Genomic DNA, 15,038 nt, shown 5'->3' with positions numbered 1-15,038 from the left:
TCCCACTTGATACTACCAACATCAAAGCACAAAACCTGACTCTTGATTCCGAAACTCAAAACCTTATCTCCTTCCCTCAGAAGATGATTTCTCTCTAACGTTAAATGATCAAAGATTCTTTTTGGAACACAAGACAAGACACATTAGTTTAAGATAATTTTAGTGAATTTTTAATATTTTACACAACAGAAGTTCTTAATACATAAACTGAGAATCATTCATAGCCTAGGTTTTTGACACTTTAAATATAATTTCTTGACTTTTTGTTTCTTTGAAGTAAATCTTTGATATTGACCAACACCCACAGAACGTCCATATTTTGGAGAACTAGCACATTTCACAACTGAGAACGGGGAGGGAGACGGTCTGCAGATTTCTACAGCGATGTTTTTTCTCACTAAGCAGAAATATGATTTCAAGAAAAGATCAGGTGATTGAGAAGAAACAGTCACAACTGGCTGTATCTGTGTTGAGAGCTTTAAGTTTGTCAAGGTGTTTTTGTGATCAGGATTGTTCCCTGAACCAGGTTTGAGAGTTGACCAGCAAAAGGGAGCAATTTGTACTTTACACACATCAAAGATCTCAAGCAGCTCTAGACCAAGTAGGAAAGAAACAGAATTCCTTCCATCATACCATGGCAACAGACCTAAATCCTGAATGCTCACAGCCCACCAAACATACTGCTCTCCTCTCTTCTCAAAAATCCAGATAGATACATGGATGTTTTCTGCAAAATTGTCTCCTTTATTCCATGTTTAATATTAGATGAGAGTTGGGTTGTGGTGGGGTGGATGGGTACGAGCAGAGCCAATCATGAGCTCATCAGAAACAATTCAATCTCTACATCTGCTTTAGCCTATGGAGACTCAGCCCCATCAGAGACCTTAGCCACCCAAAACCCATGGTCATTGTCCCTATCATGGACTGTACCTGTCCACTCATTCTTCTTCCACAGCCTATGGACATCATCTCCATCATGGACTGTCCCATTCTCCTCCCAAAACCCATGGACATCATCTCCATCATGGACTGTCCCATTCTCCTCCCAAAACCCATGGACATCATCTCCATCATGGACTGTCCCATTCTTCTCCCAAAAACCATGGACATCATCTCCATCATGGACTGTCCCATCCTCCTCCCACAGCCCATGGACATCATCTCCATCATGGACTGTCCCATTCTCCTCCCAAAAACCATGGACATCATCTCCATCATGGACTGTCCCATCCTCCTCCCACAGCCCATGGACATCATCTCCATCATGGACTGTCCCATTCTCCTCCCAAAACCCATGGACATCATCTCCATCATGGACTGTCCCATTCTCCTCCCAAAACCCATGGACATCATCTCCATCATGGACTGTCCCATTCTCCTCCCAAAACCCATGGACATCATCTCCATCATGGACTGTCCCATCCTCCTCCCAAAACCCATGGACATCATCTCCATCATGGACTGTCCCATTCTCCTCCCAAAACCCATGGACATCATCTCCATCATGGACTGTCCCATTCTCCTCCCAAAACCCATGGACATCATCTCCATCATGGACTGTCCCATTCTCCTCCCAAAACCCATGGACATCATCTCCATCATGGACTGTTCCATTCTCCTCCCAAAACCCATGGACATCATCTCCATCATGGACTGTCCCATCCTCCTCCCACAGCCCATGGACATCATCTCCATCATGGACTGTCCCATCCTCCTCCCACAGCCCATGGACATTCTTACCTATCATATATTCTCTCCCTTCCTTAAATCTACCAATAGAAAGAATAATAGCAACACTTCCCAATCCCAAACATGGACCAAAGAAAACTCCTCACCCCTCCATTACTAAATGTGACCACTCACTTCCCATCCTACACTAGAAGTGCCTTGTCCCATGAAGCCAATTATCTTCTGTCCATCTAAACCATTCTCTCCTCAAATGAGGCATAAAATCCACAATGGTCGAAGTTGGAGGGGACGGCGATTAAGAAGTTGATAATAACATAGACATATTGGCACAACTTGCTCCAATTTGCCCATTTTCCCCTTCACCAGATGTAATTTGCAGATATGTTAATCAGCAACACTGCCCTTCAGGTCATACTCAATTAACAAATGTTATTGGGCCTGCACAGCAGCAATGAATTGTTGGAAGTATGTTGGGAGGAGCTGGTTCCAGGATTATTTGCCATCTGCAATTCAGCCAGCTAAAGCTGCAAGGAGATTTCTCATGTTGATACTGAATTGGAACCATGTTCTTAGGGACAAAGGCTGAAAGAGTTTGGGATCACAGGCTGCACTGACATAGCTGACCCGCACTGATGGAGAGTGATTTCGGTCACAGTCAGTGCCAAACACATAACCAGTGAGCTGTTAAATATGCCCAGGGCAATTGTCAAGGTAGTACATTTTCAGTGTATCAGTGGTGTTGACTATGTGAATAGACAACCCATGTATAGCAGGCACAGCACTGGTTAGATACAGAACTAAGTCCCTCTCTACACTGTCCCACCAAACACTGGTAGGACAGTGAGAGCAGAGGTTAGATACAGACTAATTATTTAACAATCTTTGGAGTGAAAGACCTCCAATCCAACTCCTGGACATAAGCAGAAATCCAAAATAGAGAATTGAAAATTAATGAGAAGCAACCAGCTTCTTTCTCCCATTCAACATTCACACTTCCCTCCCTGTGCCAGCGCATTGCAAAGGGCTTCACGTCACATCACAATATCATCATAGCCTAACTCCTCATTGCTGTGAGATCACTTGTCTTGTACCACGAAATCAGGCCTTGATACTGTCCACTAGGACTGGACACCCCGCCTTTCTGTGCATAAGCAATTCTGAATTTATGAACTTGACCTAGAAATGCTTTCATAGACAACGTTTTAAATTAAAAAGAAGTGTGGAGGCCTCCTATGAGTATGAAAATGTTAGGTGTATTAACAACAATACAAATCCTATCTCTATGGAGCAGGAACAAAAATATTCATTTGGGGTTGCTGGAAGATTGATTTTTTTTTTCAACATACACACAGGCACACTTTTACATAAAGTCCATTTCAAAATGTCTATATTGCTCTTCAATAAAGTTGAGGGGAGTGGTTTATTAAGAAATGAGAAGTACAGAGAGAGGTAAAAATACCTTAAAAGAGGAAGCTACAACAAGCTGTTAGAACTCTGCAACATTTTTCGGAGACATTAAGACAATAACTACACAAGTTCACACGAACCAATATCCTGGCTATTTACACTTATATACAAGAAGGATTACCACATATAGTGTATACTGGGTTTTAGGTCTATTTTCCCTAATCTTTTTTTGCAAGGTGTGGCATGCTAGACACCTCCTTGCATCCCTCCCCCACAACCACAGGTAAAAATTGGTCAATCATAGACTGCCAGGCGAGAGGGCACCATTCCTAACAATTCCTTGTTAGAAGGCTCACTCTCAGGAGGTGGATAACAGCTACAGGCCACCATTTAATGCTTGGTCACCCTCAAGTGGCAGGAAACCTCCTCCTTTCTGAACTCATCCCCCTATCAGTGTAAGACACAAGGGTCTAAACCAGGCAAGGTCAGTCTCGAGGTCTTTCCCCAGATGGTGTGAATAAACTGGATGATTTTGCCACTTCAGTGGAGGCGACCATTGTTGGAGCTTTTTGGCTCCATCCCTTACTGCCTGTAAGGTGATTGTGAGCTGTTTTCTTGAACGGCCGCTCCCCATGAGATGAATTTGCTCCCATAGTGCTGCCCAGTAGGCATTTCCAGGATCTAGACCCATGCCCAGGCCTTCAGTCAGATGAGGGCTGAGATGGAGAGGGTGGCAAAGTGAGAGGCGATAGCCGTGAGATCTGGGCGGGTACAGGTAGGGTCCGGTTAGGGTTGATACTGCCCTCAGAATGGTGAAAAATTGACTCTAGCATTCACAGCCACAGAACAAAAAGAGGAATTTAGAACAAAAGAGAACAGAGGAACTGAGAAGTGGATGGTAGGAGGGGCTGAAGATCTGGATATCACCAGTGCCAGGGAGAAACTTGACTGCTCGACAATGCCATCTTGGCTTCCGAGCTATGGAGTCAAAGCAAAGGCGAGATCGACTCCATCAGCTTCAACATCATCACCCACATCCGAAACCACAGCCGTGTACCGTGAGGGATGCACAGGGCATTACCGGCAAAAACAAAGCTGAGATTGTGACAAGTAATTATTACACCCATGGAGACGGATTCATCCAATAATGTAACCACGACACTATCACAGCAGTACTCATTCAGTCAGCACGGTTCTGATGGAAGAGCTTTAACTATTTTGCCCACTCCACAGATGACTTTCTGCCCAATTGAATATCTCTAACATTTTCTGTTTCACTGTGGTCCTCATTTATTATTAAATAAATGAAAATGATCTCCTTATACTTTTTTTTTAATTGTCTCTAGCTATTGGAGGCCTGAGGCTTTTTTTTACTTCAGTGATGTGACGCTGGTGAAGTCCAGCAGTCACTGAACCTCGCTAAATGCTCCCATCAAGGCGGCGGTGAGCCACCTTCGTGGGCTGCAGCAGTTCTTCTGATCAATGCATTCCCAGGGTTATTAATAAAGAGTTCCAAGACTTAGACTTAGCAAGACTGCAGGAGCAGCGATAAATTTCTAAGTCAGGATGCCCTACGACTTGCAGAGAACGTGCAAGTGCTGATGTTCCATTCGCCCGCCGTCCTTGTCCCTCCAGACAGCAGGATTACAGGTTTGACAGGTGCTGTCCAACTACCCTGGCAAATTCCTGCGGCACAGATCCTAGGTGTGTGCTACAAACATGACCTTAAGGACCTTTTTGCTGGGACAGCTACTTCCGTGATTTATTGATTAATTATATCGGAACAAATATCAACAGTTCTGGTAGTGGAGCGGGCTATTTCTGGACCTCTCGGCGACATGAGGGCGCTAATCAGCAGTAAATTGCGAAGTGATTCGACCTGCTCAGAACGCGGTGGCTGCCCACCAGCAGGAGTGGCTTTTTGTTGCCCGTGCCCCGTTACCCTGAGAAGGCTCTGGTGAGCCATGCCATTCTTAAGCTGCTGCAGTCTGTCCTCCCACCTGGCTATGAGGTAGTTTGATATAACAAGTACTTGCTTAGTCACATTCGAGGGCAGTTCGATGCAATCACTGTTCGCGAGCGACTGTAGTTGCGTATAGACCCTGTGCGGTTTGCTTACCCAGAGGACAATAATCAGCTGGTTTAAGATAAGACCATAAGATATAGGAGCAGAACCAGACTATCACATCTGCACCACCATTCAATCATGGCTGGTATCTTTCCTTAAGTACAGCCAATGTCTTGGCCTCCAGAGCCTCGTGTGGCAACAAATTCCACAAATTCACCACCCTCTGGCTGAAGAAATTCCTCATCTCAGTTCTAAAGGGAAGTCCCTTAATTCTGAAGCTCTGCCCATTGATCCTTGATTATCCTGTCACATCCATTCTCTCCAGGGTTTTTAAGCCAGTCTGACTCCATCGTCCCTTTTACAGGTGGCAACTTTTAACGATTTGCTTTTACCAGTGAAGCCCAGATTCTGAAACCACTCTGCGCTTTCCAAGGACAAGAGGATGAAGGCCAAGCATCAGCCTGGCGGTCACTTCACCTTTAAGTCACAAAAGGCAATAGAATACAGAGGCCATCTTAAATCAGCCTGGCCCCCTCAAGCTAGCCCCTCCATTCTATATGATCAGGGCTGATCTACCCCAAGCCTCGCCTTCTCCTTTGCACCAGCTCCCCATGACTCTCAAACCCCTGAGCTATCTACCTCCGTATAAAATAGCTCTAATGATCTAACCTCCATAATTCTGGGGTATAGCAAATTTCATAGCTTCATTACCTTCTGAGTGAGGGAACAGTTATATATCTCAAGGCTCACTTCTTCATACCATTCCCTTCAATTCCTCTCTCCCATATGTGTTCTACCAGCTTCCCCTTAAACCCTTCCCTGGTGTTCACTTGAACTCTTCTCCGTCAGGGCGAGCTCCACATTGTCCTTATTCTCCGAGCAAAGAAATTCCTAACAACCATCTTAGATGAAAGGATCCTGGCTCCATCATCTAACATGGAGAAGCAACATTTCTACGTGCCAACGCCTTTTGTTCATCCTAAATACCTGTCATACATTCACCTCCTTACCAGAGAATGAAGTTGCATCTTGCACAACTTCTTTCCGTATACCCTGACGATTCTTTTCGTAGCTCCTCCAGAACTTGTGTGTGTTACGGAGTCTGGTATTGTTTGCTGCTTTGAGTATGGTTTAATCAGTTTAATACAACATCTCTTTCCTCTCTATTCATCTGGAAATGAGCCCCAGAGCTTGCTTGCTGCATCTTACTGGGCCTTGTCGATAATACATGGGGAGGCCCGTGCAGACACATGGGGAACTGCAGTGTGGCTTTGGCTGGCAAAAGTGACACCTAGGTTTGCTAATTCAAAGGATAACAGTCAGGGTGCATGTAAACTGAGGGAACGGTCAGAGTGAGCCTCGCGATACTGCTGTACAAAGGCCTGTGCGATCACTGCAGAGTCAACAGTGCAGACCCCACTCCCTCAGTACCTTGTAGACCCTCACAACCAGAGTGGATAATTGGAATATTTCCATGTGCGTGTGTGTGCACATCTGAAAATAAGTGAGAGAAAGAGAGAGAGATATACCTGCACGCGCACGCGCGCGCGCGCGCACACACACACACACACACACACACACACACACACACACACACACACACACACACACACACACACACACACACACACACACACACACTCACTCACTCTTGTAAGTTGTATCAGAGATGGCACAAGAACTAATATTGTCACATGGGAATGATTCACATATAAACCTAAAGGTCAAGTTTTCACCGCAAAAGTACCGAACCTCCCTGCTCAGGTGGAAATAATTACAGGAACTAACCCAGGGACGGCTGGGGAAGCAGAGGGCTGTCAGACCAACTGCATGTCAACCAAAGGATGATTGTCACAAATGCCATACTGGGCGTCACCATTATGGGGAACTGGGAAGTTGGGAGTGAGTAATGTGTCAATGGTCTAATTTTGTTTTATACCCTCCATAACCTGCATATCCTGACCACACAGCACCCTACCCCAGGCATTGCTTTGGGAGGGAGGCATTCTCAGGCCTGCTGGCAGCTTTGTCCACAGGGGAGCCGGCTTGTCTGCCTTGTATTTGAAGGGAGTAGTAGGAGGGCAGGACATGAAGGAGGGAGGGGAGAGAAAGAGTGAGAAAGAGAGAGAGAAGGAAAAATAAATAAAGGAGGTGTTGGGACTGTTTCCTGGGAGGTATTTAGCAGCCGCAGTCCTGGTGTGGGGGAGCAGGCTGCTCATTCAGCTGTGTACCTTGCTTCACCCCGGTGACTGCAGTGTCAGCCGCGTCCAAGCTCTCCGACATCTTCTCGCAGATGATGTCCACCAGGCGCTCAAATGTTTGCTTGACGTTGATGTTGTCTTTTGCGCTGGCTTCGAAAAACTCAAATCCTGTAAGCAAAGGGTGTAACAAAAGTGAAGATTTATCCAGTGACTAAAGGCAAAGGATCAAAAGTTACTCCTTTTGGATAAGAAACAGAGAATGACAAATATACAATGTTCTTGAGCTCCCGTGTCATCGTAGCATGTCCCAGTGTCAGGCATGAGCAAGAGTAGTAATGTAGGAAATACAATTGATAATTTGCAGTCATGAAAAGTGGGGATGTGATATCCAAATAATCTGTTCTTAGAGGCATTAATTGGGGGATAATTGTTGCTTCTTGCAATAGTGCAATCGAATTTCATTTACATCCATCTTAAAAAACAGTTTAATGATTCATCTGAAAGTTGGACTCGTGAATTTGTGTGCTTAAGTGCCTGGTGTGGGGCTTGAACCCACAACTTTCAGGGGTGCTCCAACTGGATTCAGAGATTCAGACTTGGTACAGAGAGGCTGCTTCCGTTGTAATCACTTCCCAGAAAATGCTAAAAGCGGCTGTGGTTTGGATATGGCGGTCAGGTTTGACTGGCTACATTGCCACTTGAATGACACATGAGAGGATCTGGTGTCACCACAGGACACTGTAGAACTTGCACAGGTGCATCATTCAAACCTTGCCCAGTTATGTGCAGTTCAACGCTCCCCGGGATTGAAAGCTCAATAACCAACAGCAGTGATCGAAGGTGTTCCAGTTCAGTGTACTCTGCTCCTCACTCCATCCCGTGCTCAGCAGAGGGTGCGGACTCGTGAGCTGCAGGGAAGACTGATACTGCATGCCCTCCCACCTCAATCACACAAACACCCCGACCAATTTCTCACCTCTCCTTGGAAAACTGAGAAAAGAAGGAAGCGATTTGGGCCTCAAGTTTTATCCCCCAACTAATTAGATTAAAGTTGTTTCTTTACCCATCTTAGCTCCACACACTTTGATGCACTGCCCAAAGAAAGATCTGTCACAGAGTCTTGGAAACTTTTTTTGATCTATAGTCTTTGGGAGGAGAAATGTCAGATATCCAGCACTCAACATGATGAAATCCATGTTTCACAAACAATTGGGCTCTGATTTTGATTTTCTAATTTTAATCTCTGGGCCCATTCCATCAGTCTCTTTCCACTGACCCTAACAAAGCCTTTCATCATTTACCAAACCCTATGAGACTGCTCCCTAGTCTGCCCTCGTCAAAGCATATAAGCCACATTTATGAAACCTGTCCTCACAATTTAACCTTTTACTTCCATCTCACTTTGACCTTTTGTTGGACATGTTTATAGAAAAGCTTACCATTGACTCTTGGTCCTGCTCACACATTCTTTATAAAGGTTTTTATTTTAATTTCCTCAGACCAACCTCCCAACTCCAAATATTTAACATCTTGCACCCAAAGATCTTGTAGCATCCAACACAGTGAACTATTTGACCAAGTTAATTTTCTTTGTGTTCTTAAAAATCCAGCTAGGCTTTCTCAAAATCTTCCCTCACTCATCACTCTCTTCATAGTTTAAACTTCTTAAACCTGGAGACATCTTTACTTCAGCCCCATCACTGCCCCCTGTACTCCTCGCATCTACCAAGTTAACAGAATACTCCCCTTGTTGGGTGGCCCTGCAAACTCCGTTACCCAAAATTCCACTGCATGATTTGGATCACTCGTCACCGTTGTTGTCTCTGATCCATGCTTATTCTCGGTCTGACAGTGCCAAGATTTTCAATTTTCCATCCTTATTTCTAAATCCCACTAGGTTCTGCCTTCCATAGTTCAATAACCTGCTCTATCCCAGCACGCATCCCCGATCTCAGTTCCGCTCTCTCTGACCTCTTCGGCACATCTAGATCCAACACTCTAGCATCAGCAGCCATCTTGAACCACTCCACTCCTATATGGATCCTAAACTCTGGAACTCCCACCTCAGACAAAAACATTAAAACTACCCCTTGACCAAACATTTGGTTATCTTTCCTCATTTGCTTTAGTTGCCTGGTGTTCGGCTCTGCTTAATCACAGCTCTGAAGTTCTTCAGGACACTTGAAAGCTCTATTTTCTGTGAACCATAGTTGTAGGTGGTCTCGGTAAGAATGAGATCAGAACTATTCTCAGTAACGAAAGCTTTAGATTAGTACTGGCAACCTTACCTAGATGATCAGCCAACTGTTTTCCTCCTTCTGCTAGTACCACACGTTCGTCTTCCATGTCACATTTGTTCCCAACCAGCAAGACCTGAGCATTGTCCCATGAGTAAGTCTTAATCTGTGTTGACCTGTGAGGAACAGAAACGGGTGCATTTGATATACTAAAGGAATAAAAATGGCAAGAGTCCTGTAGGAAATGTCTCTTCAGCAGTGTTATCACTGCCATCAGCATTCAACTGATAAATTGTAGTCAGGAAGATCTCACAAATGGGGATGTGATAATGGGGCACGTGGTAGCATAGCAGTTAACACAATTGCTCTTCAGTGGCAGCGGTAATGGATCAGGGCTTGATTCCTGCCACCACCTATAAGTAGTTTTTACGTTCTCCCCATCACCGTGTGGGTTTCCTCCAGGTGCTCCAGTTTCTTCCCACATTCCAAAAGGTTTAGGGTTAGTAAGTGGGGGCATGCTATGTTGGCCCCGGAAATGTGGTGACACCCGCGGGCTGCCCCCAGCCCAAACCTCGCTGATGTGCTTTGACACAAATGATGCACTGCACTGTATGATTCAATGTGCGTGTGACAAATAAAGCTAATCTTTCTTTACTTACTTGCAACCTGCTGGGCTACCTTCATACATACTGTGCCATGAAATCAGGGCAGTGGCTGGGTATCCTGTCGTGAGTGATTCCTCTCCTGACCTGTTAAATACTTCCACCATTGACGAGGCACAATTCAGAAGCTTCATAGAATACTCTCCATTTGCCAATAACAACCAAGGTCAGTGCGGTCCGGGGCAAAGTAGCTGACTTGGTATTGGTGCTGGTTTATGATGTCACATGTACCAAGATACAGTGAGAAACTCGTCTTGAATACTGCTCACGCAGATCAAATCATTACACAGTGCATTGAGCTAGAACAAGGTCAAACAATAAAACTACAGAATAAAGCATAAAAGCTACTGAAAAGGCACAGAGCAGATGAACAATAAAGTGCAAGATCATAACGAGGACAAGAGTCGATCTTGTCGTCAAGAGAATCCAATAACAGCAGGGGTAGCAGCTGTCCTTGAGCCTGGGGGTGTGTGCTTTCAGACTTTTGTTTCTTGGGCCTGATGGGAGAGGGGAGAAGAAGGAACGCCTGGGATGGGAAGGGTCTTCGATTATGCCGACTGCTTTACGGAGAAGTAAAGCCACCTTAACCATTCACACGTCCCACCAACTGGCACAGCAGAGTTTCAACGTGTGCATTCAACAGAAATGCAATGTAACACCTTACCAAGACTTCAACAGCAGCTCCCAAACATGCAGTCTCAACGAGGAACCAGAGAACACCACCACCTGCAGGCTCTTCTTCAGAGCACACATCATGCTGGCTTGGAAATATAACCTGGTCTCTTCATTGTTGCTTGGAACTTCTGAATGAACAGGACTTCAGGGACTCAGCCACTGAGTAGATTCAAGGGAGAAACAGATGTGATGTTGGGGTGACAGATCCCCTATGATCTTAATGAATGGCAGAGTAGACACAAGGGGGAAATAGCCTACTCCTGGTTATATTTGTCTATGTTCTGTGAGAACACAGAGTGCGGCAGATCAAGAAGGCTGTGTACCTTCTCAAGAGCAATTAACACTGGCTTTGGAACAACCCTCACATCCCATGAGAGCATAAATTAAAAAACAGACGACCGAAGTAAACTCTCTAATGACAGCAACATCCCAATGAGGATGTTCGGTTACAGCTTCACCTGTGAGTCAGCTGGTGTGATATACTGTGTCCAGTGCTCCCGGTGCGGCCTTCTAAATATTGGTGAGACCCTACGCAGACTGGGAGACCGTTTCGCTGAACACCTATGCTCTGCCCGCCAGAGAAAGCAGGAACTCCCAGTGGCCACACATTTCAATTCCACATCCCATTCCCATTCTGATATATCAATCCATGGCCTTCTCTACTGTCACAATGAAGCAACACTCAGGTTGGAGGAACAACACCTTATATTCCGTCTGGGTAGCCTCCAAGCTGATGGCATGAACACTGATTTCTCTAACTTCTGTTAATGCCCCTCCTCCCCTTCTTACTCCATCCTTCATTTATTTATTTATTTATTTATTATTTTTCCCCCTTTTTTTCTCTCTGCCCCTCTCACAACCACTCCTTGCCTGCTCTCCATCTTCTTCTGGTGCTCCCCTCCCACTTTCTTTCTCCCGAGGCCTCCCGTCCCATGATCCTTTCCCTTCTCCAGCTCTGTATCACTTTCACCAATCACCTTTCCAGCTCTTAGCTTTATCCCACCCCCTCCGGTCTTCTATCATTTCGGATCTCCCCCTCCCACTTTCAAATCTCTTACTATCTCTCCTTTCAGTTAGTTCTGATGAAGGGTCTCGGCCCAAAACGTCAGCAGTGCTTCTCCCTATAGATGCTGCCTGGCCTGCTGCGTTCCACCAGCATTTTGTGTGTGTTGTTGTTCAGTTACAGAATGGATATCAATGTGTTCAATTTCTTCTATTTGAAAAAGGGTAACCCACCACCTACCCATGACCAAGCAACTTAATCCATCATCCACTGAGATGTTGAAAATCATGAAATGAATGACGCTAACAGCCATCAACCAGAGTGATTACATTTTGCATCAGTCTTCACCGTGGAAGACACCAGCAATATGGTGGACGTTCCAGGTGTCAGGGAGCATGATGTGTGAAGTTACCATAACTAGAGAGGACGTTCTTGGGGAAACCGAAAGGTCTGAAGGTGGATAAGTCACCGGGACCAGATGATATACACTCTAGAGTTCTGAAAGAGGTGGCTGAAGAGAATGTGGAGGCATTAGTGATGATCTTTCAAGAATCACTAGATCCTGGAACAGTTACGGAAGAATGGAAAATTGCAGATGTCGCTCCACTCTTCAAGAAGGGAGAGAGGCAGAAGAACGGAGACTATAAGCCAGTTAAGTCTGATTTCAATGATTAGGAAGTTGTAGGAGTCAATAATTAAGGATTAGGTCTCAGGGAACTTGAAGGCACATGATAAAATAGGCCACAGTCAGCATGGTTTCCTCAAGGGAATATCTTGCCTAACAAATCTATTGGAATTCTTTGAAGAAATAACAAGCAGGATAGGCAAAAGAGAATCAGTTGATGTTGTGTACTTGGATTTTCAGAAGACCTTTGACAAGCTGCCACACATGAAGCTGCTTAACAAGCTGTGAGCCCATGGCATTACAGGAACAATTCTAGCATGGATAGAGCAGTAGCTGAGTAGCAGGAGGCAAAGTGTGGGAATACAGGGGTCTGTGTTGGGACCAGTTCTGTTTACATTATATGTCAATGATTTGGATGCTGTAATTGCTGGCTTTGTTGCAAAGTTTGCAGACAATATGAAGGCAGGTAGTTTTGAAGAAGTATAGAGGCTACAGAAGGACTTTGACAGATTAGGAGAATGGGCAAAGAAATGGCAAATGGAATACAGTGTCAGAAAGTGTATGGAAATGGAAGGGTTGACTATTTTCTAAATGGAGAAAAAATACAAAAAACTGAAGTGCAAGGGGACTTGGGAGTCCTTGTGCAGGATTCCCTAAAGGTTAATTTACAGATTTGAGTCAGTGGTGAGGAAGGTGAATGCAATGCTAGCATTCATTTCTAGAGGACTAGAATAAAAAAGCAAGGCTGTAATGTTGAGACTTTATACAACACTGGTGAAACCTCACTCGGAATATTGTGAGCAGTTTTGGGCCCTTCATCTTAGAAATAATGTGCTGAAACTGGAGAGGGTTCAAAAGAGATCCATGAATATGATTCCAGGCTTGTTTTATGAAGGGTGTTTGATGGCTCTGGCGCTGTATTCACTGGAATTCAGAAGAATGAGGGGTGACTGAATTGAAACCTATTGAATGGTGAAAGGCCTTGATAGAGTGGATGTGGAGAGGATGGTTCCTATGGTGGGAGAGTCTAAGACCAGAGGACACTGTCTCAGAATATAGGGAGTTAGAACTGAGATAATGAGGAGGAATTTCTTTAGCCAGAGAGTGGTGAGTCTGTGGAATTCTTTGCCACAGGCAGCTGTGGAAGCCAAGTCTTTATCTATACTTAAGGCAGAGGTTGATAGATTTTTGATTGGTCAGGGCATGAAGGGACATGGGGAGAAGGCAGGAGATTGGTTCTGAGAGGAAAATTCGATCACCCACGATGAAATGGCAGACCAGAATGGATGGGCCAAATGGCCTAATTCTGTTCCTGTATCTTATAGTCTTGTGGTCTTACAAATGAAGAGGTTCAGCAAAAGACCCATAAGACAATGGAGCAGAATTAGGCCATTCAGCCCATCGAGTCTGCTCCACCATTCCATTGTGGCTGATTTATTATCTCTCAACACCATTCATCTGCCCTCTCCCCATATCCTTTGACATCCTTACTAATCAAGACCCTATCAACCTCCGCTTAAAATGTTCCCAATGTTTTGGCCTCCACAGCCATTTATGGCAATGCATTCCACAGGTTCTCCAGCCTCTGGCTAAAGAAATTCGTCTTCATCTCTGTTCTAAAGGGACATCCTTGTGCTCTGAGGCTGTGCCCCCAGGTCCTAGACGCCCCTCCTATAGGAAACATCCTCTCCACATCCACTCCGAAGACTCATTCATTTTCCAAGTAAGCCATGACCATTCATTTTCAAAATGTTTCAATGAGAACCCTCCTCAGTCTTTTAAACTCCAGCAAGTACAGGCCCAGAGGCATCAAACACTGGAGACCCAGAGGAGAGAGGAGGAAATATGTTTTACTCAGTGAGTTCTAACTTTGCTGGAAGAGATTCAATGGGAACACTACGACGTGAGATCACCAACCCAAATTATTAGCCGTTCCTCTCTCCGCAGATGCTGCCTGACCTACTGAGTGTTTCCAGCACTGTCTGATTTATTTCACATCCTAAGCCTCTGTGGATTTTTGATTTATCGATTTCAAAAGGAAGCTGGATGAATTCTAAAAGGAAAAAAATCAATGGCAGTGAAGTGGTGGGAGAAGGTGAAACGAAGGGGAGAACTTGCTTAAAGAGCGAGCAGAGTTGTGCACGGCGTCATTCTAGGAGTCAGAGCCCCTCCGTTCCAGACACCGACAGATAACTTACCAGTCCTGGACAGCATTAAAGGATTCTTCGTTGGTGATGTCATACATCAAGATGAAGCCCATGGCGCCACGGTAGTAAGCTGTGGTGATGGTTCGATACCGCTCCTGACCGGCTGTGTCCTGCAGTAAACAAAAACATTTGCTAAACACACCATGGAATTGTAACACCTTAAGGAAAATGACTCCGCAGCATAGTAAATGTTGTGAGCTTGGCCTCAGCTCAACTTTATTACCGGTTCTCATAACCCCAGAGGATCAAAACTCTCTTGATCTC

General features: G+C 45.0%; 1 protein-coding gene across 2 annotated transcripts in view; it reads right to left on the bottom strand.

Annotated features, from left to right (window-relative positions):
- Positions 1–147: 147 nt before the first annotated feature.
- LOC140739898 (ras-related protein Rab-3A) overlaps positions 148–15,038 on the bottom strand; it is a 31,539-nt gene continuing 16,648 nt past the window's right edge. For both annotated transcript variants that reach the window (XM_073068554.1, XM_073068555.1), the window contains 3 exons: positions 14,766–14,884; positions 9,654–9,778; positions 148–7,533 (listed from right to left, as the gene is read on the bottom strand). In XM_073068554.1, coding sequence (XP_072924655.1) covers positions 7,343–7,533; positions 9,654–9,778; positions 14,766–14,884 — 435 coding nt within the window. In that variant the 3' untranslated portion in view covers positions 148–7,342. The remainder of the gene's footprint in view (positions 7,534–9,653; positions 9,779–14,765; positions 14,885–15,038) is intronic.

Source organism: Hemitrygon akajei, chromosome 16 (genome assembly GCF_048418815.1).
Source record: "Hemitrygon akajei chromosome 16, sHemAka1.3, whole genome shotgun sequence".
Classification (NCBI taxonomy): Eukaryota; Metazoa; Chordata; class Chondrichthyes; order Myliobatiformes; family Dasyatidae; genus Hemitrygon; species Hemitrygon akajei.
This window is presented reverse-complemented; position numbering and strand designations above follow the sequence as displayed.